At 41.7% G+C, this 23,941-nt stretch overlaps 1 protein-coding gene across 1 annotated transcript in view; it reads left to right on the forward strand.

Moving 5' to 3' along the window:
* LOC310773165 (1-phosphatidylinositol 4,5-bisphosphate phosphodiesterase gamma-2-like) overlaps positions 1-23,941 on the forward strand; it is a gene marked incomplete at its 5' end in the record, with an annotated part of 98,751 nt that overhangs the window by 16,514 nt on the left and 58,296 nt on the right. Inside the window, 5 exons of the mRNA XM_083633075.1 lie at positions 4,180-4,346; positions 7,301-7,354; positions 12,179-12,195; positions 12,515-12,954; positions 16,488-16,543. Of these exons, the coding sequence (XP_083489201.1) occupies positions 4,180-4,346; positions 7,301-7,354; positions 12,179-12,195; positions 12,515-12,954; positions 16,488-16,543 (734 nt within the window). The remainder of the gene's footprint in view (positions 1-4,179; positions 4,347-7,300; positions 7,355-12,178; positions 12,196-12,514; positions 12,955-16,487; positions 16,544-23,941) is intronic.

Genomic DNA, 23,941 nt, shown 5'->3' on the forward strand with positions numbered 1-23,941 from the left:
ACAAATGTAAGTATTTCCTTAATAATATAGATGTAGAAATTACGATAACCATTGTATTATCTTAGTTTAAATGTCATTTTATGGATTTCCGTTTTGGAGCCTAACACAGTTGCTAACTATCGATAGTCAGTAGCCGTGCTGGTGCGGTCAAGCCATATTATTATTATTATATTATATTATAACATTGCTAACGTTGCAACGTAGCCGAGTTAACACGGTCACCAGTTAAACCGAAACATGTTATCGGCACTGCTGGATGTTGTAACTACTGACTACCGTGTTCATGTGATAATAGTTTGCAGTTATCTCCCATGCTTTTTATCTAACAATCTATCGTTACATAAAAAGCCTGGGAGATAACACTAGCCCGGTCATCTTACAAAAATGTCCGTGCAAACATTACACGTAGGCTGTATCTTGATCAAAACAACTCAACAACGACATTACCACTGAGAATTATGGCATTTCGTAACAACGTTAACAATGTTATAATATAATATAATAATAATAATATGGCTTGACCGCACCAGCACGGCTACTGACTATCGATAGTTAGCAACAACAATTGTTGTTAGGCTGCAAAACGGAAATCCATAAAATGACATTAAACTAAGATAATACAATGGTTATCGTAATTTTTACATCTCTATTAACAAGGAAATACTTAAATTTGTAGGGCTGCTTTTTTCCTCCTTTCGCTGCCATCTTGCATCTGAATGGATCTAGCTGATGACACGCAACGGATTCTGGGATCGCACTCACTGCCAAGGGTGGTCCTGGAAAATCTCAAAAGTAAGGGACATACAGCCCTTAAACTTCACCCTTAACTCAACACACTGAGAATCGGGACAGCACTAGCACTTTGCGGGAGCGCGCATTTTTGAGACTGAGGGTTAAGATTGAGGGTTAAGATAAAGATTGGAATTGGGGTTGGGCCTATAGGACTATCAATTTTCCAAAATGGCACTGTGAAAATGGCTAATTTCATGACAGTGTATACCCAGGGGTGTAGTGTACACAACTATGTCAGTCATGGTGTGGGATTATGGAGTTATGCGATTGTACAGTACTTAGAAAGTCGGAAAAAATAGCTTTTTCAAGGTCAGTATTGAGACTTTGACTATGAATTTCTCCAAAATGGCACCGTGAAAACGACTAGTTTAATGACAGTGTATACCCAGGGGTGTAGTGTACACAAATATGTCAGTCATGGTGTTGGATTATGGAGTTATGTGATTGTACAGTACTTAGAAAGGTGGAAAAAACACCTTTTTCAAGGTCAGTATTAAGACTTTGACTATCAATTTCTCCAAAATGGCAACGTGAAAATGGCTAGTTTCATAACAGTGTATACCCAGGGGTGTAGTGTACACAAATATGTCAGTCATGGTGTGGGATTATGGAGTTATCTGATTGTACAGTACTTAGAAAGTCAGAAAAAACAGCTTTTTCAAGGTCAGTATTGAGACTTTGACTATCAATTTCTCCAAAATGGCACGGTGAAAAGGGCTAGTTTCATGACAGTGTATACCCAGGGGTGTAGTGTACACAACTATGTCAGTCATGGTGTGGGATTATGGAGTTATGCGATTGTACAGTACTTTGAAAGTTGGAAAAAACAGCTTTTTGAAGGTCAGTATTGAGACTTTGACTGTCAATTTCTCCAAAATAGCACCGTGAAAATGGCAAATGTCATGACAGTGTATACCCAGGGGTGTAGTGTACACAACTATGTCAGTCATGGTGTGGGATTATGGAGTTATGCGAATGTACAGTACTTAGAAAGTCGGAAAAAACACCTTTTTCAAGTTCAGTATTGAGATTTTGACTGTCAATTTCTCCAAAATGGCACCGTGAAAAGGGCTAGTTTCATGACTGTGTATACCCAGGGGTGTAGTGTACACAAATATGTCAGTCATGGTATGTGATTGTACAGTACTTAGAAAGGCGGAAAAAACACCTTTTTCAAGGTCAGTATTGAGACTTTGACTATCAATTTCTCCAAAATGGCACCTTGAAAAGGGCTAATTTCATGACCGTGTATACCCAGGGGTGTAGTTTACACAACTATGTCAGTCATGGTGTGGGATTATGGAGTTATGCGATTGTACAGTACTTAGAAAGTCGAAAAAAACAGCTTTTTCAAGGTCATTATTGAGACTTTGTCAATTTCTCCAAAATGGCACCGTGAAAATGGCTAGTTTCATGACAGTGTATACCCAGGGGTGTAGTGTACACAACTATATGTCAGTCATGGTGTGGGATTATGGAGTTATGTGATTGTACAGTACTTAGAAAGTCGGAAAAAACACCTTTTTCAAGTTCAGTATTGAGACTTTGACTATCAATTTCTCCAAAATGGAACGGTGAAAATGGCTAATTTCATGACAGTGTATACCCAGGGGTGTAGTGTACACAACTATGTCAGTCATGGTGTGGGATTATGGAGTTATGCGATTGTACAGTATTTAGAAAGTCGGAAAAAACACCAAATCTGTGTGGTCTAGACTGGAGTCGAATCGTGCTTTTATTTTGAAAAACCAGTCCCGGAAATGTCTGTTTTTCCCCATCTTGTTGAACGCATCAACATGCTAGTACCAAGCGAAACTCCTGCTACGATCGGTCAATAAAGTAGGACTTTTGTGACATATTCAACAACAGTCATTCAATACACTGTGTTTGTTGTAATGTCGATCTAGTGTGGTAAAGTAAATGTGAGAAAGGATCGCTGAATTGTGACACTCGACTTTTCAGCCCGCTCCGAACACCAGTGAAGCAGCAGTACCATTACAGGACGAATAGACGTGCATCAAAAACCAAGTGGCGGCTGGCTTGACTGTGGTTTCGCAAACGACGGCTCAGTTGACCGCAGTAAAAGGAAGATCTGATCTCCAGTGGTTAATTGAGATCAATGGCTTTGGAGTCAACTGAACACGTGTATGCTGTGACTCGCAAGGTGGTATTGTTGCTGTTACACCGATATTAATAAATAAATTAATGGGCGGTGTGCGGCTTGCTTCCTTTGCACTCGAAAGGAATTCTGGAAGGTTGCCTAAACTCGCAGGCCCTTGCGCGTCCGTGGGTGGCCTCCTTTTCGGGCCTCCCTCGGCCTTCGCAGTGACGCGCCTCCTGTCTCTGGGCCCTTCTTCAGTCTCCTCGTGATGATCTGAGACGCGGCCTGGGCCGTTGCGCTCGGGTCTGCCGGGTAGAGAGCATCTCAGCCGCAGAAATGAACGAATGCCACCATCCCCAAGCAGGAACAGAGTAGGCTATCATCGTCAAAAAATCCTCGTCTCCGTCCAGGAAATGCTCTATTTCCTCCTGCCCGAATCTTCCATTCTGAGCTGAGAGTGAAAGTCAATGCTGAGTGAACCCACAAATTAATGGCGACTTAAGAACAGGATCAAAGCCGCAAATTATAGGAGAATAGAATAGCGAAACGACAGCTTCATAGGACAGCTTCGGAGAAGATGATGAACAGCCGTGATGCCAGCTGCTGCTATGATCCGCCAGAGAGGGAGGTGAGGTAGAACCCTCGCTATATGTACTAGGATGAACTGACGTCATAACTGATGTCATACTTAAACTTGACTGACGTCACAGGCTGATCAGGTTATGCGAATATGGCGGCCTTCTGATTGAAATTTGGTATGAAACCTCACTACAAAAAATTTAAAAAGAAAGAAAGAAAAAAGCCACCAAGTCAGAGGTAGAAAGAGTACTGACAAATCCTAGACAAAGCAAGTATTGTTACTTTTGTGAAAGTTATGTCAAGAACAAGTACAAGTAAATGTACTAGTCCAGGAAATTACTCAAGTAAGAGTAAAAAGTAGCCTATTTAAAAGTACTCAAGTAAAAGTACATTTGCGTTACTTTTAAAATGTGTTTTCTTTTAATTATTTACCCCGATACATTTCACACATCCAGCACATTACCAGTATTCAATCATGAGAGACTAGAATGAAAGTTCACAATACACTTTAATGATACAATAAAACAAGATTAAGGTTTGGCATATGGCTCCATGATGATGCTGTTCCAGCACAAATAGGTTTTGTGTAGTGATTCAGTCGTACTTTTTCATGAGTGCCAGCAGAGTTGATCACATCCATGTGGGAGTTGCGCACCGCTCTTCACTTTCTCTCACAGTTCCTACTTTCCTCTCTTCTCTGGTTCCAGTGAAGAACGGTAAAAATGGGAAGGACTACGTGTTGAACCTGCAGGACATGGAGGACGACAGTCTGCAGCTTGACTTGGCAGCAGACTCTCTGGAGGAGCTGTGTGGATGGTACCAGGTGGCCTGGGGCATCGCATGGAAACAAGAGGCTAGTATCTCATGGTGGAGGGTGAACCCACCTTTATACATTTTCATGACAGATTCATAATGTATATTAAACTGTCATATCTTTTAAAAGAAAAAAAAGCATGAATTAATATTTTCCTGAATTGATGTTTGTTTCTATTGGAGGTCATACTTTACTCACCCTGTTATTTAGCCACTACATCGTTGCCTACACTTAAATAAAACTTGTGGGGGCATTTTCTGATTTTATTTGATAGTTTACAGTAGAAACTGACAGGAAAAACACCTCTTGCGAGGCCCTAAATTCAGAACTGTCCTCAGCAGAAATCATGGAGCCTATTAGATCAATACAAACTGGCAAAAACCCTGGTCCAGATGCTTTTAGCATCGAGTTCTACAAGAAATGTGTGGCTCAGGTAACTCCGATTCTACATAGGATGCTCTCTCATTCCATTGAATCCGAATAGCTCCCACCTACTCTGTATGATGCCAATATTTCTCTCCTGCTGAAACCGGATAGAGATTAAACTAATCGCTCCTCATACCGGCCAATCTCCATGCTTAACTTAGATTTTAAGATTTCCACTAAAATACTGGCAAATATACAAAAAAAAATGCATAGAATCCATACAGACCAGACCGGCTTTAATATCTTTTCCTTCTTCAATGTTAGGAGGGTAATGGACATTATGTACCATACATTTGATAGGCCCACTTGATAGGTCTACTATACAGAGCCAGATTAACACCCCCAGGGGCCCCGGGGCACTGAAGCTCCCAGGGGCCCCCCTACCCATCGTCCGGATGTTTTGATGTTTTTTTGCCATATTTAGAGGAATATCTCATTTTAAATTAACATTAGTATTATACTGTTATGTTATTATCAGGGGCGGTTTTAGCATCAGAGCTTTGGGTGGGCTCAGCCCACCCAAAGGTCATTGACCACTGAACCCCTAGGGGGGTCCGGGGGCATGCCCCCCCGGAAGAAAATTTTGTACAGTTTCAAGTAAAAATGGATCAAACTGGCGCACTTTGAGATCAAAATGAAGAGACTAGATCTATGAAGAACTACACACATCAATATCTTCTTTACCGTTCTGTGGTTTTACAGCGATGAAAAAATAATTGTTTCCCTATACTATATATATTCTGCATACAGGTTACTATATGGTAGAATTATGCTTGCATAAATAATACCAAAATCACTTCAGGGGAGTTTCAAGTAAAGTAACATTTTGCTTTGTAGGCAAAACAAAAGTAAAATTAAATCAAAAGGGAACTTCCTAACTTATTGGCTGGAATAATATTCCGACAAGATAATAATATAATGTAAGCACTAAAGCAGGAGTTTGCAGTCAACTAGTTGAAATTAATATGTGGCAGTATTTGTGGGGGTCAAAATCTATGTAGGGTGTACCACCACAAATAGATCACTGTATGGGAAACACTGACTATTAAATTGTGTGACTAGAAAGACACCAATAAATCTGAGAAAATTTACTTTAATTTTGAACAACAGCACTACAACGGTGGCATTACAAATGGTATTATGAAAGTATTGTGGGAAAAAACAAGAATGCCACTTTTTTTCATGAACTTTAAGCAGAAAATTAAAAAATAGTTTTAAAGCAAAAATTAATAATAAATAAAGATCATTTTAACATTGGCTTAACCAGCCCATCTTACTGACAACCAGGAGTCCTGGTCCTTAATCTCTTTTTATTACTACCATGCCACTGGTACTGTACACAAACAAGGCTGTTTAAATATCTGCCTTGCACTCCCTTAGAGGGAAATAACAAGCCTGTAAGAACTTTTATTGAGATACTGAACTAACATCGTTAGTAACTAATGTTACGCGCTAATTTGCATATCAATATGCGCTAATTAAGTAACTACTAACGACTCTGACTGCTCAATGCTCACCTCACAGTTTCATTGATCATGAGTGGGGAGAACAATTGTGTGGACTGTGGAGGACCACTTCGCTGCTGTACTGTGAGTGTGACTTGTGTGAAGTGATGTGGGATTAGGCAGATAGATGGAGGAGGGAGCGCCTGCGCAGCCGCGGTTCTAGAAACTTTTCGGGTGGGCTGAACCCCCCTAAATTTTTGTCTCAGCCCACCCTAAGAACATAGAGGGGGGGGGAAACACGCACACAGCGCATTGAGTGTAGTCAGAAACTGCTACTAATGACCACCATAGATTTGGAGAAAAAAAAAAAAAAAAAAAAGTTTTTTTTTGCCTCTATTTTTTTGGGTGGGCTGAGACTATTTTTGGGTGGGCTAAAGCCCACCCAAAAAAGGCCTAGAACCGCCCCTGGTTATTATTCCGTTTCTGAGATTCAGTTTCTCACTCACTCATAGGCGATTGTAGGCTTTGCAAAGAGGTAGCACCAGCAGGATAAAAATATTAGTCTGACTGGGGGGTTTCTAGGGGGGTCTGTGCCCCCCCTGGACAAAGACATTTTGTACATTTTAAAGTAAAATGCATGAATCTGATGCACTCTGAGAGCAAAAGGAAGAGGCTAATCTTCACATTAATATCCTCTTCACTGTGCTGTGGCTTTACAATGATGAAAAAATAATTGACATTACATTTCCAGTACAAAACAGCAGAGGGTGCCGCAGCACCACAAGCACCCCCACTTCCCGCGCCCCTGGTCACCACTTGCCCACAGGCATCCAATGAGACTAAATCATCAGAGTTAATCTTCTTGGAAACACATTTTATTTTGTCCTGATTGGTCTTAGATTTGTGTCATAGTTCTGTGGAGCCCAACATGAGCCCGACAAAAAAAAAAAAAAAAAAAAAAAAAATCTGGAGGGCCCCTTCACCCCGAGGGCCCCGGGGCACCTGCCCCGGTTGCCCTATGGTTAATCCGGCCTTGCTACTATATGACCAGTCCAGACAGAAGCTTTTGTATTGTATTCTATTGTGTTCCATTCCTTTGTGTCTGATGGCCATGACCATGCTCTCCTCGCTGTTTTCATCCAGCACAAGAAGTTGGATAAATCAGGAGACCTGGAGATCTGGGATCCCATTGATCAGGTACTGTCATGGGCATCAAATGGGTATGGCAAGATACCTTAGAATGAATGAATCACAATTTGTTGTTTTTATCATTACAAGAGACTGCCCATGTCTCGGAGGAAGCATGGAGCCAGTTTCGGCTCTCCCCAGATTGGCAGAGGGTGGAGCAGCAACCAGGATAATTAAATTAAAATTAGCACTAATGGGGGATACAAATGGGATAAAAAATCGGGGGAAAAATATTAATTAAAAAAAAAAGAAATTGATTATGAAATGAAATAAAGGTATAGTTTTAGGTTATACAGACACACTGTCTGTCTGCCCGCCTGGCACACACACAAACACACCCTCCTCACCGCTTCCAAGCAAGAAGCCTCCTGTCCTGGACTATAGCGTCACTGCTTCTTTCTTCTTTTTTCTTTAGAACACACGCACGCGCACGCGCACACACACACACACACACACACACACACACACACACACACACACACACACACACACACACACACACACACACACAATGAACAAGCTCAGACACAGGTAAAGAAAAGGAAGAGAAGACATACTATCGACATTCCAATGTTACAACGTGGTACCAGCCGCATAAGGTGCTTTTGTGCTTGTAAGGGGACATTCAATCCAAAAGCGTTTTTGGAGCTGCTAGCGTCTTTCTGCAATTCATTCTCTATGTAAGGACGCGCTCGATGTGCTCCTCTTTTAATGAACATACTGGCGTTTCAGCGCTGGTGGCGTCTGTTGTTTTTGGAGGAGCGCTGTGGGTGTTTTAAGGCTGAAAAAAGTTGAACATTAGAGGAAAAGCGGCCTGCTCGTCTTTTTCACTCATCCTACCTTTTCTCCTCCCGAGGGATTATCAACCTCCGCTGCTGCCAGAATTGGCAATAATTGTGGCATTCATGTTGAAGGTGAACAAACATCAAACAGACAAAATATAGCTGGCTACCGTCCTTGTGGTCGTTGTGTTCGGATCTGTACTGCACGCGAATACAGGGGAAAACAAACGGAGCGCAAAAGAAATGCTCCGTGCGCTGTGTTTTGTGCACAATGGAAGCGCTCTCAACATGATTTTCATAGCGTTCTGACTGAAAAAAAACACTTTTGGTGTGAATGTCCCATAAGAGATGTTGTGCATGGGATGAGAAAGTCAAAGATCTTCTAGTGAGAGCACACATGCACTCAGCATGTTTTGGCTAGGAGCAGAGGACATGTGACCCCGTTGAGCAGAGAGGAAGGGAGAGCAGGGATGAAGGCCACAGCTGAGTGTGCCAGAGTGAAAAGCATCTGCAAATGTTATCTGAATGCTGCCTGTGTGTGTGTGTGTGTGTGTGTGTGTGTGTGTGTGTGTGTGTGTAATTATGCATTAATAACTAATAACTATGTGTATCTGCTTTATAGCTATTGATTATGTAAATAAAGCTAACTTAACTTTAAAAAAATCTACATCAGTGACTATGATCCTTAATGTATGATCCTTTATGCATAAGGTTATGGATTCTTGTTCCCCTATCACTCTGGAAGCCATTGCTGGAGGACAGCAGACTCAGTGTTTATGCCCTGCTGTGCTCTATGCACTTATACGAACAGAACTAAGGAAATCAGGAAAGGCGATCAGCTCTTCGTTTCCTGGGTTAATCCTAGTCTGGGCAAGCCCATCCCAAAGTGATGCCTCTCACATTGGATTGTGGAGACTATCAACTTGATTTATACGAGCCAGGGCGCACAACCCCCTGTGGGCCGCGATGTGCACTCTACTCATGGGATGTCTTCATCCTGGGCCCTCTTTAGAAGAGTGTCTCCCCAGGACATTTGCAGAGCGGTGCCCCTCGCCCCTCTCATTTGTTCGGTTCTACTGACTGGAGGTCTCAGCCCTGTGCGTGGCACAGGCGGTCTTGGGACACCAGTAAGGAACCTGTCACCTCCTCCTGTGGTGGGTTTGATGAGAGGGTCTGGCACTACGGGAGAGAAATACAGTATATCCCCCTTGGATACCCTTTGGTTAAAACTAAAGGTTATGAATATAATCCAGGTTTTATAAAAAGGTGAGAAGAACCAGACTACCCTTCTTGCAGGGCGACTCGAGATGAGGTCTTGTCAAAACTGAAGTGGCACACCCACCGGTGTTGGCATATATGGGGCACTGCCGCCCCATACCAGGCGGAGGGGCACACTCCTTTTGCCCACCCCATTGTTTCATCAATGGTGTAGAGATGAATAGTCTTCATTATTATTAGGGGTCCAAGCACGAAGTGCGTGGATCCCTATTGTATCTGTTCCGATTATTTTTTTATTCTTCTTCTCCGGTAAAACTGTATGTACAGCAGAAACTGTAATGCTCAGCGTAGCCAGACTGGGCACATAGATTGTAAATGTGCCTCACTACTCAGAAACAAAAAATTACCCATATCGGCCAGATGGTGGCGCTATAACAGACCATTTCGCGTTATGGTCCATATCTTCTGAACCGTGAGGCGTAGAATCAAAATTCCACTTCGGCTGTATTCCCTGGATCAATACGCATCTATCCATATAGGCCACGCCTATTTGCGTGTGCCTAGATGTTCCGCCATCTTGGACATTCTCAATAACCTATTTTTGCTATCTCCTCCCAGGCCATTTGCCTGAATGAGCCCAAACTTTTTCTGTGGCATCTCTGGACTTACCTGACCAAAAGTCTTACAAAGAATTTGGATACGTGAAACCGTCTTGAAATGATAAATGTTTAAACTTTTGTGTATTTACTTTTGTTCTTTTCCTGCCCTAAAAGTGTGTGGATCTCAGAAACCATACACTCCCCATCACCCAAACTTTCCACACAGGTTCACGACATCACCCACTACTCAGAGTAAAAAAATTACACCAATCCACCAGATGGTGGCGCTATAACAGCCAATTTCACGTTTGTCGGTCCATAACTTCTGAACTGCGAGCTGTAGAATCAAAATTCCACATCTACTGGTTTCCCTGGAGCATCATGTATCTAACCCACTAGGCCACGCCCATTTCTGTGTGGTAGATTTTCCGCCATTTTGAATTTGATCAAAAACCTACTTTTGCGAGCTCCTCCTAGACTGTTTGGCCAAATCACACAAAACTTTTTCTGGGTTATCTATGGACTACCCCGACCTAAAGTTATTAAAGGATTTTGGATATGTGAAACCGTTTTGAAATGATAAATGTCTAAACTTGTGTGTATTTGCTTTTGTTCTTTTCCTGCCCTAAAAGTGTGTGGATCTCAGAAACCATACGCCCCACATCACCCACCTTTCTACATAGTTTCAAGACATCACCCACTACTCAGAGGAAAAAATTACACCAATCCACCAGATGGTGGCGCTATAACAGCCAACCACCACTACTACTGCCGCTGCTGCTACTACTACTACTACTATTCTTAGTACTTCTGCTGCTACTATTGCTACCACTCCCACTACTACCAACACTACTACTACTACTATTACTACTACTGCTACTACTACTACTACTAGTACTGCTTGGAAACCGTCAGGTCACCGGATCTCAACCAAACTTTGTTTACTTGTGCACATACCAAGTCTGAATAAATGTGCACTATCTGACATATACCCCCAGTAGTTATATAGGGTTAGTACTATATAGAAAAACAAAAAAAGCACATTTTTTAGGTGGGCGTGTTTTGGGCACCTTACGTCATCAAAGGGGGCATGGCTTCTTTTTGTGAAAAGTCAATTTTTCACTTGTTCCTCAAAGGGCACTTCTATATATATATTTTTTGCCTTGTGCTTAAAAAGCCATTATGTGTAAAAGGCTTTAATTCACTACTCTCCAAAAGGGCACTTCTCCATTTCGCCCTGTGCTTAAAAAGCCATTATGTGTAAAAGGCTTTAATTCACTACTCTCCAAAAGGGCACTTCTGCATTTCCCCCCCATATGAGCAGCTCGCAGCAGCAGCGTTTTTTATCTCGGCCAAAATATAATTTGGACCATTTAGCAACTACTAAACTAGCCTAATATTTCTTCACACCGGAGCCCATTTTCACAATCTCAATCAATCTCTGACTCACCCATATGATGTTTGAATCATATCAACTAGTTGCTTGCGAGTTTAATTTCCACCTAGCAACAGCCAATGCGACTTCCGCATCACGCATCTATGACACGAAGGAGAGATGCGCGTCCCTCCCTGATGCAATGACAGGAAACCCCTCCCCTTTATAAGCCAGTAGGCTAGTCAGCTGAGCACAATCACAAGGCCTCGCTGTCAGTTTCTTTTGGAGGCACCACCAGCTATCAGCAGAAACAACGCCAGTCAGTCCAGCGACTCAACTATTTTCGCTAAGAGCAGCGGCGCTAGCGGTTTTTGATCTCAATCAAATACATTTTTGACCATGGATTTCAACGGTAAGAATTGATTTTTTTTTGTTTTTAATATTGTTTAATTAGACTATCCATTTAATATATATATATATATATATATATATATATATATATATATATATATATATATATATATATATATATATATATATATTTATAATTAAGATCCTTTGCCTTGTTTTTATGCAATGTTATATTAACAAAAACATTAATAAAACAGCTTTTTATATATATAACCCGGAGACCAGACTGGAGGACACCAGGCGTTCAGATGAATATGGTATATTTCCAGACGGTGATCATCAGACCAGAATCAATCTAAATCGAGGATCTGTGCTAGGAGATATCACTAACAGACCTAGAGGGTGAGAATGAAACATTGTTTACATAAAGAGTTTGTTTAGAAAAAAAAAAATTGGGTATGGTAAACATACTTTCAGTTTTTGAAATGTTGTTTTTTTATCCCCTCAGAACGGGTTCTCACACAGGTGAATTGTTATTTCATCAACAATCTTTGGGGAGCCCCCCCACGAAGACAGACAGCCGTCGCCATAGAGGGAAACCACGCGACTTCCATAGATACAACCCTGATGTCCCCAAACAACACCCATCTGATAAGGTCACAGTTGATGACTGCGGACTGGATCCAAATGATTTTGTAGATTTAATCGACCAGATGTAAGGACATAATTCAGATATAACAACCATCATTATATATATATATATATATATATATATATATATAGGCTATATGTATTTTTGAGATAGACTTATATCCATCGCTATTTTTTCTCTTGTTTTTTCCAGCCGGGAGACAACCCCCAACAGCTCAGCGCTGAACCCCGAGCCAGACTTGTATCAACCTTCACCAGCAACATCACCTGAACCATCGTTGAATGCGACCATCCAGCCCAACGACCAGACACTGATAGCCTGGATTGCACAGTACGGGGGGCAGGAAGAAGATTCAGACACAACCACGGATCCATCAGCTGATAAGGACCCAGCTGATGAGACCACAGCTGAAGACCCCATCAACAATCAAACCACGTGGGTGGAACCGGATGTGCAGCCCAGCGACCAATCACTGCTAGCCTGGATTGCAGAGTACGAGGGGGAGGAAGGAGAAGAACCTTCAGACACGCCCACGCCCCTCTCCATCAACAGACCACTGTCAATCTGCGAGAACGCGATACCCCCACCCTCGCCTCATCATCAACCCCGCGAGAAGACTCACCAGCTTTCAGGTACATGTGATTTACATAAACAAATTGTGTATAGACGTTTAAAAAATGGTTATAGGATAGTACAACGCTCTCAAAGGAGATTTGAACGTACATTGAGAGCACTCAGACGCACACACACACGGTGGATGGCATCGGCTGATGCCAATTTGAAGACAATTTTGATACATCAGAATATACAATGTTCCATGCTTGAAAAATTGAGGAATGTGTAATTTTTTTTTTTTGTAAAAGTACAGTAAGGTAGAACAATGACACTATCACCATCACCATCATTTTAAAAAGTCCATGTATACAGAGATCAATTAAACAGCCAATATGGCTAAGCGTAGGCGACATGCAGATGAGGATAATCCAACACCTCCCTCTAAATTGACTAGATATTTCAACTCTGATAAAGCACCAACCCCTAGAACAGACTGGAGTGAGCAGGGCGTCGCTTATGCTTTAGAAAATGACCTACCTACGGGGCTAGATAATAATTACGACATTAGCGCCTGGGCTAACGCACAGACCCGGATAATCAAACGTTACATAGCCGATTTATCCCCCCGGAGAAGCTGCATTTTACAGCAGCCCGGTGGAGCCATGCCTAACCCAACACAACAACAACACCAACACGTGGATCCCCAAAATGACGCAGCTGGCACGTCATCAGAGTCAGTCGATCCACGGGGGACACCCCTGCAAATAGATGCGTTATCAGACTGCGACGACACGTCATCAAATGCCGACACACTGCCCCCACCCACGTCATCAACGTCAATCGTTACGCTTACGCCCCCACAACAAATAGACGTGTCACCAGACCGCGACGATACGTCATCAAATGCCGACACACTACCCCCACCCGCGACAGTCGTTACATCCCCACAACAAATAGACGTGTCACCAGACCGCGACGACGACGGTATCACTACACCGTCTGTAGACTCTATGATTCAACCCCCAGCTGCCATCTCTCCCAGTGATTATACCGTTAGACACATAGATGCATTCAACGCTAGGATATACCGTCAAAATATAGACCTACGTGATATTAACACTGATAATCTCGAATTGGTGCCTGGTATGGTCAGACAGAGATTAACAGGGTTAATTGATCTAGTTACAGCCGAGGTCCCTACGGGCAGCATTATGGATGTAACGCTATCAGGTGATAGCCTAGCGGCAGATGTGCATACTATCGCCACAGTCGGAGACAATGCTGGTCCGGAATTTCTGGAACATGTCTCAGACGCAATTCAAAGCAATGATGAGTCAATGATCTCTGGGGACCTATCTCTCACCATCTCAGTTGCAATTAATCAGCAAGGGGGCGGTAGGCTTAGGTTGATGGATATACAATATAAAGATATTATTGGTCGAAAGATTAATTACCTTTATAATCCTGATAATGGTTCTGGAAATAATCTTTGTTTTCCGCATGGCTATTGCCAGACATTTTAACCCTGATTTAAACAACGCTAGTCTATTGGAGAGAGCTCGAGAAATATACACTGAGCTGGGTTTTGACCATATGCATAAAGTATCATTTGCCGACATTGGAACTTTTGAACGTCATTTTGACAGCAAGATAATTATCTTTCACCACAAAGAGGCTTCTAAACGCAGACACCCATTTATGACTACAGACGTTCCCCACCCAAAAACAATTTGGCTTTATTTATATGACGGACATTATTATCTAATCCTGAATAAAAAAGCATTCTTTGGGGGTAGTTATGTCTGCGACTACTGCTACCAGACGTATCAGGAGCCTTATTCACATGTATGTAGACACCTCTGTAAAGTCTGTTACGGACCTCTACACATAGATCCACCCCAGGCGCACACCGCTGTTAAATGTAAGGTATGTATGCGTATATGCAAATCTCAGACTTGCTATGATGCACACATGAGACGGGACAAGCATAACATCTCCCCCTGCGAGAAAATGAGATATTGCCCAAAATGTAAAATGATCCACATTCATAGACCCAAGACACCACACATATGCAGATCAACAAGATGCAATCATTGTGGCGTCCCACTAGGGGCGCAAGAGTCTGACCATGCCTGCTTCATACAACCTACTCCATTTAAGGAAGCCGATGAAAACTATATATTTTATGACATCGAGACAAGAATAAACGGGGAAGGTATGCATGAAGCAAGTTTTGTATCATCTATGACTCTTAAAAATGACAAGGCTAGAAATTTCAGTGGTGCCGATGGTAAAGATTGTATCGGTGATTTTTTAAAGTTCTATTCCAACCCTCGCTATGCAGAGCACACGTTTATAGCGCATAATGCTAGTGGTTTTGATGGATATTTAATATTAAAACACATGGTGTCTCAAGGACTAACTCCCTCTGTCATTATTAAGGGGTCCAGATTAACAGCCATATTCTCCACATACAAAAAACAGAGATTCACAGACTCTGCTAGTTTTCTACCCATGCGTTTAGCTGAAACCCCAAAAGCCTTAGGGTTTGCTGAATTAAAAGGCTATTTCCCATACAAATTTAACACAATAGAAAATGAAAACTATATTGGAGTCACCCCCTCAAAGGAGATGTTTGGGTATTTTACAATGCGCGAATCAGATAAACAGAAGTTCTTAACCTGGTATAATGGTCGTAAGTCCCTGGTGTATAACTTTGCTAAGCAACAGGCCAAGTATTGTGCACAAGATGTTCGAGTCTTACGTCAGGCCTGTATTCTTTATAGGGAAGCGTTCATCAAATGCACCAACGTCGACCCCTTCCGATATGTCACGCTCCCCGGTGCATGCATGGGTGTTTTTAAAACCACATTCTTAAAACCAGACACCGTCGCGCACACCTATAACGGCTGTTATACAGGTCAGAACCGAACATTCAGCGATGCATCTATGCAGTGGTTATCTTATCTGACACAAAGCCAGAATATCAACATTATACATGCTCTCAACCATGGTGAACATAGAGTTGGGGGTTATTATCTAGATGGCTTCTCCCCCGAGACTAATACTGCATATGAATTTGCCGGCTGTTTCTTCCATGGGTGTGATCGTTGTCATATTTCAAATGACACACACCCCTACAAAAACGCAACGTTTGGGGATTTGTACCATGCTTTCGCTGACAAAATAAATACGTTAGAATCTATCCATGGTATGAACGTAATCGTTTTATGGGAGTGCGACTGGACCCGTATGAAACACACGGATGCTTCCGTGGTGGCGTTCATGAGGTCTTACACACAACCCGAGCGTTTGAACCCACGCCATGCCCTATATGGGGGGCGAACAAACGCCTTAAAATTACACCATAAGGTTGAAAACGACGAAGCGATACATTATGTGGACTTTTGTTCTCTATATCCATATGTACAGAGCACAAAAGAGTACCCTCTTGGACATCCTAAAGTTATTACGAGGGATTTTGATGATATCTCAACCTATTTCGGACTCATCAAGTGCGTAATAGCACCCCCTAGGGCTTTGTTCCATCCCGTCCTCCCTTTCAGAGCACACGGGAAACTGATGTTCCCTCTTTGTCGCACATGCGCAGAAGCGCTCTCTATGGGTGAGTGCAACCACAACGAGAGCGAGAGAGCCCTCAGCGGCGTATGGGTTTCGTTTGAGTTACATAAAGCGATCGAGTGTGGTTATCGTATTATTTCAATTTCTGAAGTCTGGCATTTTGAACATCGCACAAAGGAATTATTCCAAGGGTACGTAAAAGCTTTTCTCAAACGTAAACAGGAAGCGAGTGGATTCCCAGCCGACGTCACTACGGATGCCGAGAAAGACGCGTACATTGCCGAATACCAAAAAGTCGAAGGTGTGGTTTTAGACAAACCAAAAATTGTGTACAATCCAGCATTACGTGCATCATCTAAACTCCTTTTGAATACTTTATGGGGGAGGTTTGCTCTAAAAGATGAACAATGTACATGTGAAATAATTAATAACCAGGATCGTTTTCTACAGCTAATGTTCAGTGATCAGTTCATTGTGAGTCAATTCCGCTTCCTCACCGATGAGGTTGCTATTGTGCAATGGAAACATGCAACCGGTCAAGGTCCGAAGGGAAAAGATATTAATGTCTTTCTAGGAGCTATGACCACAGCATATGCTCGTTTGGAGCTGTATGGAATTATGGATAAACTTGGCCCCCGTGTGTTATATAATGATACCGATTCAATAATTTTCACAGCGCGGGAGGGGGAGTGGACCCCACAACTCGGCAAGCATTTAGGACAATTGACAAGCGAGCTTGAACCTGCCGAGTACATTACACACTTTGTATCCACGGGTCCAAAATCGTATGCATTTATCACAAATACAGGTCGGTCGTCAGTGAAATGTAAAGGTGTCACGCTAAATACTAGTGTAAATAAAAATGCTGTCACATATGATTCCCTTTTACGCCTGGTGGAAGCGTATGTGTTGGATGCTGAAGTTAATGTTATTAGAACAACCTCTGATCGAATCAGGCGGCATAAATTAACGTTACAGCTAAGCAATCAGTCATTAGTTAAACGCCTTCAGGTCGTCTATGATAAACGCCGCGTTCTGAACGACTTCTCTACACTCCCACATGGATATTAATAATGTCATCAACACGCAGGGGGGCTTTGATGCACGCTTGCTGCACCCTTTTACTATGATTATTTCTGGCCCGTCTGGTTCTGGAAAAACTTTTTTTGTGAAAGCCATTATTCAAAACGCACCACAACTGATCACACAAGCGTTGGACAATATCGTCTTTTTATATGGCTGCTGGCAAAAAGTATACGATGATTTATTACTGATTAGACCAATTACTTTTATTGAGGGGATTCCGGCCTCATTAGCAGACGACAGTCTTTTTCCCCCCGATAAGAGCAACTTATTAATTATTGATGATCAGATGTCTTCTGCAGTAAATAATTCAGAGGTTCAAAATGTATTTACTAAATACTGCCATCACAGAAATTTAAGCTGCATCTATCTGGTCCAGAATCTTTTCGCCCAAGGCAAAGCAAGCCGCACTATAAGTCTCAACACTAATTATCTTGTGTTATTTAAAAACCCTCGCGATAAACAACAAATAAGCATCATAGCACGTCAAATGTACTCCAAAAATTCAAAACATTTTATGGAAGCCTTTCAAGATGCCACATCGAGTAATTATGGATATATTCTCATAGACTATAAACCAACGACACCTGACCTGTTAAGACTCAGAACTGAGTTAACCCCCGAGCGACAGGTTGTCTATCTACCCAGAGGGGGAAGAAGCTAGGCTCTTTTAGAAATGTCTGCTCGTGTACATAGGAATTTTGAACTTCTTCAGCATCTTTATAAGGCGACCCCCAAAGGACGCAAGACCATTCTTGCCACAGCCAGCAATGATCTAATTAATGCACTATGTGAGCTTGCATTGAACCTATTAAGAGGCAATATTCCACTTTCTCCTAAACTTCACAAGAGATTAAAGAAAAGAAAAGCGTTGCTTAGATGGTTTGCCAGTAAAAAAGTTACACTATTGAAAAAAAAGAAAAAGATTAACCAACGCGGTGGCTTTATATTCCCTTTACTCGCTGCGGCTATTCCTATTATTAGTGGTCTTTTTAATCGAGGCTGATCATGGAGCACACCACCAAAATGTTTCTTGTACCACACAATCAACTCAAGGCTCTTCAGACACGCCCACCTGCTACTCCCAGCGCCCCCCCTGACATCAGAACAAAGGCTCAGTGTGATCTAGATCGTTTGATGGCAGAGGTCCTAGATGAACCCAGTGTTGATATACATAGCAAAGCGGTGAAATATTCAAACATTTTACATAGATATTTGACTCTGGCGAAACAGGCCGATAACGAAAAGAACACGCTAACACTATTGATGCCAAATTCTGAGCCAGCTGAGACATTACCGCATGTGAATGATAACAATGCGACACTGGCTGCCATAACTGATGTATTACAACACATACCAGCACACAGCAAAAACAAGGCCTCACACGTTCTGAACGCTATCTCCAATGCATCGGATAGGATCAGATGGACTGCTAATGGACAGCTAGTTATTGACGACCAGCCCCTCAGGGGATCACACATATTTGATTTAGTCAAGTTTATGACAGGTTCACAGTTGGTTAAGGAGTCGGCTCGCCCATTAGGATGGCGAGAGTTTCTTAAGACACTAGCAGAGATAAATGTCCCCTCCTCTACCGTGACAAATAGGAGTCTCCGTCGTCTGTTTGAGTATAGCAAGACAATGCATGGTGCAGATGATGATGATGATGATGATAGGGTGGTTGATGGGGTGATGTTTAGCCCCACTAATAACTCATGGAGTACCTATTAGAATTTTCTTTTATACTCTACATTATTATACTTTATTTTACTCTATTATTTTCCATTATTTTCTATTATTATTATTATTATTATTATTATTATGCTTTATTTCCATTTTTATTTTCTATTATTTTCTATTATACTTTATTTTTACTCTATTTTTATTCAAATGATTCTAATTGAAAACAGAACATTCAAATTCTATTTACTTTATTATTATTATGCTTTTTTTTTTTTTTCATTTTATTTTCTATTAGAATTTTCTTTTATTATTATTATTATTATTATTATTATTATTATTATTATTATTATTATTATTATTTTTACTCTATTTTTATTCAAATGATTCTAATTGAAAACAGAGCATTCAAAATCTATTTTTTATCCTATCATTCAGGGTGAGGCTTTTACAACCTCAGCATTTTTTGTTACATGCTATTGTTTCTCATCCTATTTTTATCATATCATGATGTATGGTCATATTGATGTTGTTTTCATAATGCTCAAAATATCCTATGTACATATTGAAAAAATAAAAAGTCACAACCAACATTGTTTCCAGTCTCATATGATTTATTTGATTGAAAATGTCACATACAGGTCTGTGGTGTTGCACATTGTATACATTTTAAATGATAACTTTTACATGATCCAGGCTGTATTCTACTTACAAAGGTACATACCATATTATCGTTACACAGAGTATCACTAGTATATTTTTTCATAACACTTTGATACGATAGACCTTTTTGGATGTTGATTAAAAAGAATATGCAATGTTGCCCACAGCTGACAGAGGCGCTGTTCTGGACCTGCACAGCTGAATATGTGACATGTCGGCTATTCCGGTCTATAAAACATGCTATTTCCGGTGGGAATCCCGTGTAATCAGGAGGATTGCCATAACTGTCAAAAAACATAGCTTCTCGGGCTGCAGTTATATATATTCCGAGCCAGTGTTGTCCCGGCCTGTCACTATAGTCGGTGTTAACAATAACCATAGCAGGAAGTGACCGTACATGTCGCGGAAGTGCGTCGGCGGGTAGTACACCCAACAGTTGCACGCCTTTTGCAAGTTTCTTCCTGAGAATCCGATCAATCTCCATTGTGTTCATAGTGTCCAGGTCTAGTAATAGTCCAATAAGACCTGTCTTTTCCCTGAAATTTCTAAGATGCTGTCAAAGACACTGTAGCAGATTATGTTGATGGTGCGAGCCAGAGGCTGTCTGAATCGGACATCAAGTTTCACATTGCCTGTTCTAATCAAGCTGACGTTTCCTGTGTTCGCACCATCTGCTTCCAGGTTAAAGCAAAACAGTGTATAGCCGCTACCATATTCTTCGCGTGTGATAGCGAGAGGGCGGTCCTTCAAATGACGACCGGTGGCTTGGAATAGCTCATAATATTCCCTGACATACTCCCCGGTGGTGAAATTAGGCGTAAATGGTCGCGCAGGGTATGAGTGCCCATCACAATATAATGCCATAAATTCAGTGTTGAGATTAAGGAAATTAAAGGGATTTCTTGCATAATTCCCGCTATGTGCCTCGTTATCGACAAAGGCAATTATTATGAATTTAGGTATCTGTCCAGTGTATAAGTTTTCATGATTTGTCATTCTGAGGCCTCTCCCGACTGTCACCGTCTTCAGTGAAACACGATCCATGGCGTAGCGTGCATTAGCGTGCGTTAGCGCCCTCATGTGGGCAAGCCTGACAGCTGGGGAAATGCTAACTTTCTTCACATAGAGACTTGCGCTAAGTATATTCACCCCGATTTGTTTATCAGGAGTGGGTGACATGAGACAGAATTCATCTTTAGAGCGGATAAATTTTAGCCCCACATCAATGCCATTTATCATCAGTTTTTCCTGCATAAATAAATTGGCGTGTATAGGACAGATAAGCTCCAAAGTTTTACTTTCTGCAGTGTAGGCGTGTCTCTTAACCAGACCAGCATTACCCGAGTTAAGAGCTGTCCCATCCATAGCAACAGCCGAATCTTTGATGAAAAGGGCTGTGCTGAATTGTGTATCCAATGTCTCCTGCCCATAATTAATAAGACATTCCAACAAGGCTCTATAGGGATATGTGTTACTAGCTTGAGTAATAAGTCTATCACCAAGTTGAATGTCTAGCTGTGAGAATAGGCTACCACCTGGATAATTGATCAGGGTAGCTATATCATCATCAGCCAGGGCTACGCCGCCAGGCTTGGTGAGTTTCAGTCGGATATATAAATAGCTGTCATTAAAATCGATATATTGATCGTTTGACCCAGTAATTGCGAATTCGATTGGTGCTCCAGCGGTGATTGCAGAAACAGGTGGGATTTCAATCCATGCAGCACGCTCTATGCATGTCTGAGTTGCCGGTAGACGAAAAATATCAAGCTCACTCTTCATACACTCTACCGATTGGTTGTGAAGGAGTGACATTATTATTATTATTATTATTTAGAAGATGTCTCTGGTGTGAGTTTTAGCACGTCTACGTGGTTTGGTTGCTGTCTTTGGTCTGCGAGGAGCTGTGCAACGTCTTCGCTTATGTATTCTACTCCTTTTTTAACGGGGCGATACCCCCTCCGACCACTAGATGGTGGTCTCCGATGGGGGTATGCCATAAAACCATTTCCGGTTTGGGGGTCAGGTCTTCCTGTTGCTTTTCTGACGATATTCTGAACTATGTCTCCAGCTATGCCTGATGCAGCAGTTTTAATATACGGTTTAGCAATAGTAAATCCACGTTTAAATAACGGAACTGCCATTCTGAATAGACTTCTAAACAGGCCACCTAGTCCCGCTCCATACTGTGTAGCGCTTCCGGAAAACCCCGCTAAATCCCCGCCCGCCTGTTTAACATAGTAATCAAAATAGTAATCCGACCCGGCGTTTTCATACGGCGTCATCATCATGCGTCAGCGTTTATGTCCAACTGGTCTGAAATGTAATTTGATAAGGACTTTTCCGTATGCAAATGGAATATGCTTGTTTTGATCGTTTTTCAACACCAGTTCAATGTCATCGATAACGTCCTTTGAGATAGGTGTGTAATGGACGGGGTCCAATGATAAAGTGGTCACGCGTCGGTCCGTGTCTGATATATTAATCGTTCTGAGCAGCTGTACATATTCATCACCCACGAGTTGATGCTGGCATATGTCTGAGTAGACGAATATATTATAAACACCCGCGTCAATATCGGCTTGATATTCAGCGGTCGCCGGCTTAGGAATGCAGAGGTGTTCCACATTTGGTCTCATCCCCAGGATGGTCGCCAGCCTTCCAGTACATATTATTTTTGATCCTGCGACCCCACCGATTTGGACATAATTTGTGACTTCATTATAGGTTAGTACTATAGGGGGGTTAGGGTTATTGAACACAGTCATACATGTGTGGTTGAAGCGTGATAAAATACTAGGGATTGACCCATAAGTTCCTATTTGCATAGAAACGGTTCTGAAAATCTTCTTTTTGCTTCTAACATCAAAAACCATTATGTCTGCGTCCTCTAATGGGAAGGTAGGCCAAGACTTTGGGTATTGAATTTCTACCAGGCCTACTTCAAAGGCTTCTCTAAACACTAATGGTTTCGCCAGCTTTGTCCGATAACTCCAAATTTTATTGTTCGGATATATAGCGATACAGGCGTTGCTAGGCAACGTAACGTAGAAGCCCGCCGCTTCCGTGGTGGCCATGTTGTGCATGACGTAACGCGTTGGCTGTCACGGGCAGAGTAGCCTCCTAGCTGTCATCCACCACTATAAATATTATATGTCAATCATATCACGCTCATTAATCCAGGAATTAAAAGATTCTGGATAACCGCGCCAGCTGACATAGACCTGTCTTACGCCTTTTGATTTCCTCCGTTTAATTATTCTCTCTATTTTAAACGGTTTGGTTTCATCAATAATGACCCTTTGAAGTTCTGGTTCATAAAAACACCCTTTTAACGATTCACCGGATAAATCTCTGATGCGATAGACCACCGGATGTCTAGCGACTCGCTCATATATTATGAAATATTCTTCGGTATACCCACCTCTGTAGGCTTTATCGAATATGCCTCTTTGTTTTGAGATCTGCACGTTATCTCCGATATTAAACTTGAACGATGGGGTCGGCACGGTGTGTTTCTTGTATAGTCTATTAAAAACTATGCGTTCATTTGCTTTATTTACTTGGCAGGGTGTCATACCGATCGAGCGGTGTTTGGCATTATTGTAGGCGTAGACTAAATCACTTAGAATATCAATGTATCTTCTCGAGTTGACAGCTGTCAAATATCGCCACATCCGGGATTTTATCGATCTATTCAGCCTCTCGACAACGCTGGCCTTAGTCTCATTAAATGTCGTAAAATGTTTAATGTTGTATTCCTGGGTTAACTTTTTGAAATTACGGTTGAAGAATTCTGTTCCTTTATCCGACTGTAATTTGATGGGAATACGACCGTGTATGAGGATACCTCTGAATGCCTCTGTGACAGCTAGACCCGTTTTATTTTTCAGAGGTTGGACCCATGCAAATTTACTGAATACATCTATACACGTTAGTAAATATTTAATGCCATCATTCTCCATCGAATATTCAGACATATCTACTAAGTCTATCTGAAACTGTTTATCGATTCCCGAGACAAATACTCTATTGCGTTTGAAATTTCTAAAAACC

This window comes from Poromitra crassiceps (genome assembly GCF_964638095.1).
Source record: "Poromitra crassiceps genome assembly, chromosome: 3".
NCBI classification, from domain to species: domain Eukaryota; kingdom Metazoa; phylum Chordata; class Actinopteri; order Beryciformes; family Melamphaidae; genus Poromitra; species Poromitra crassiceps.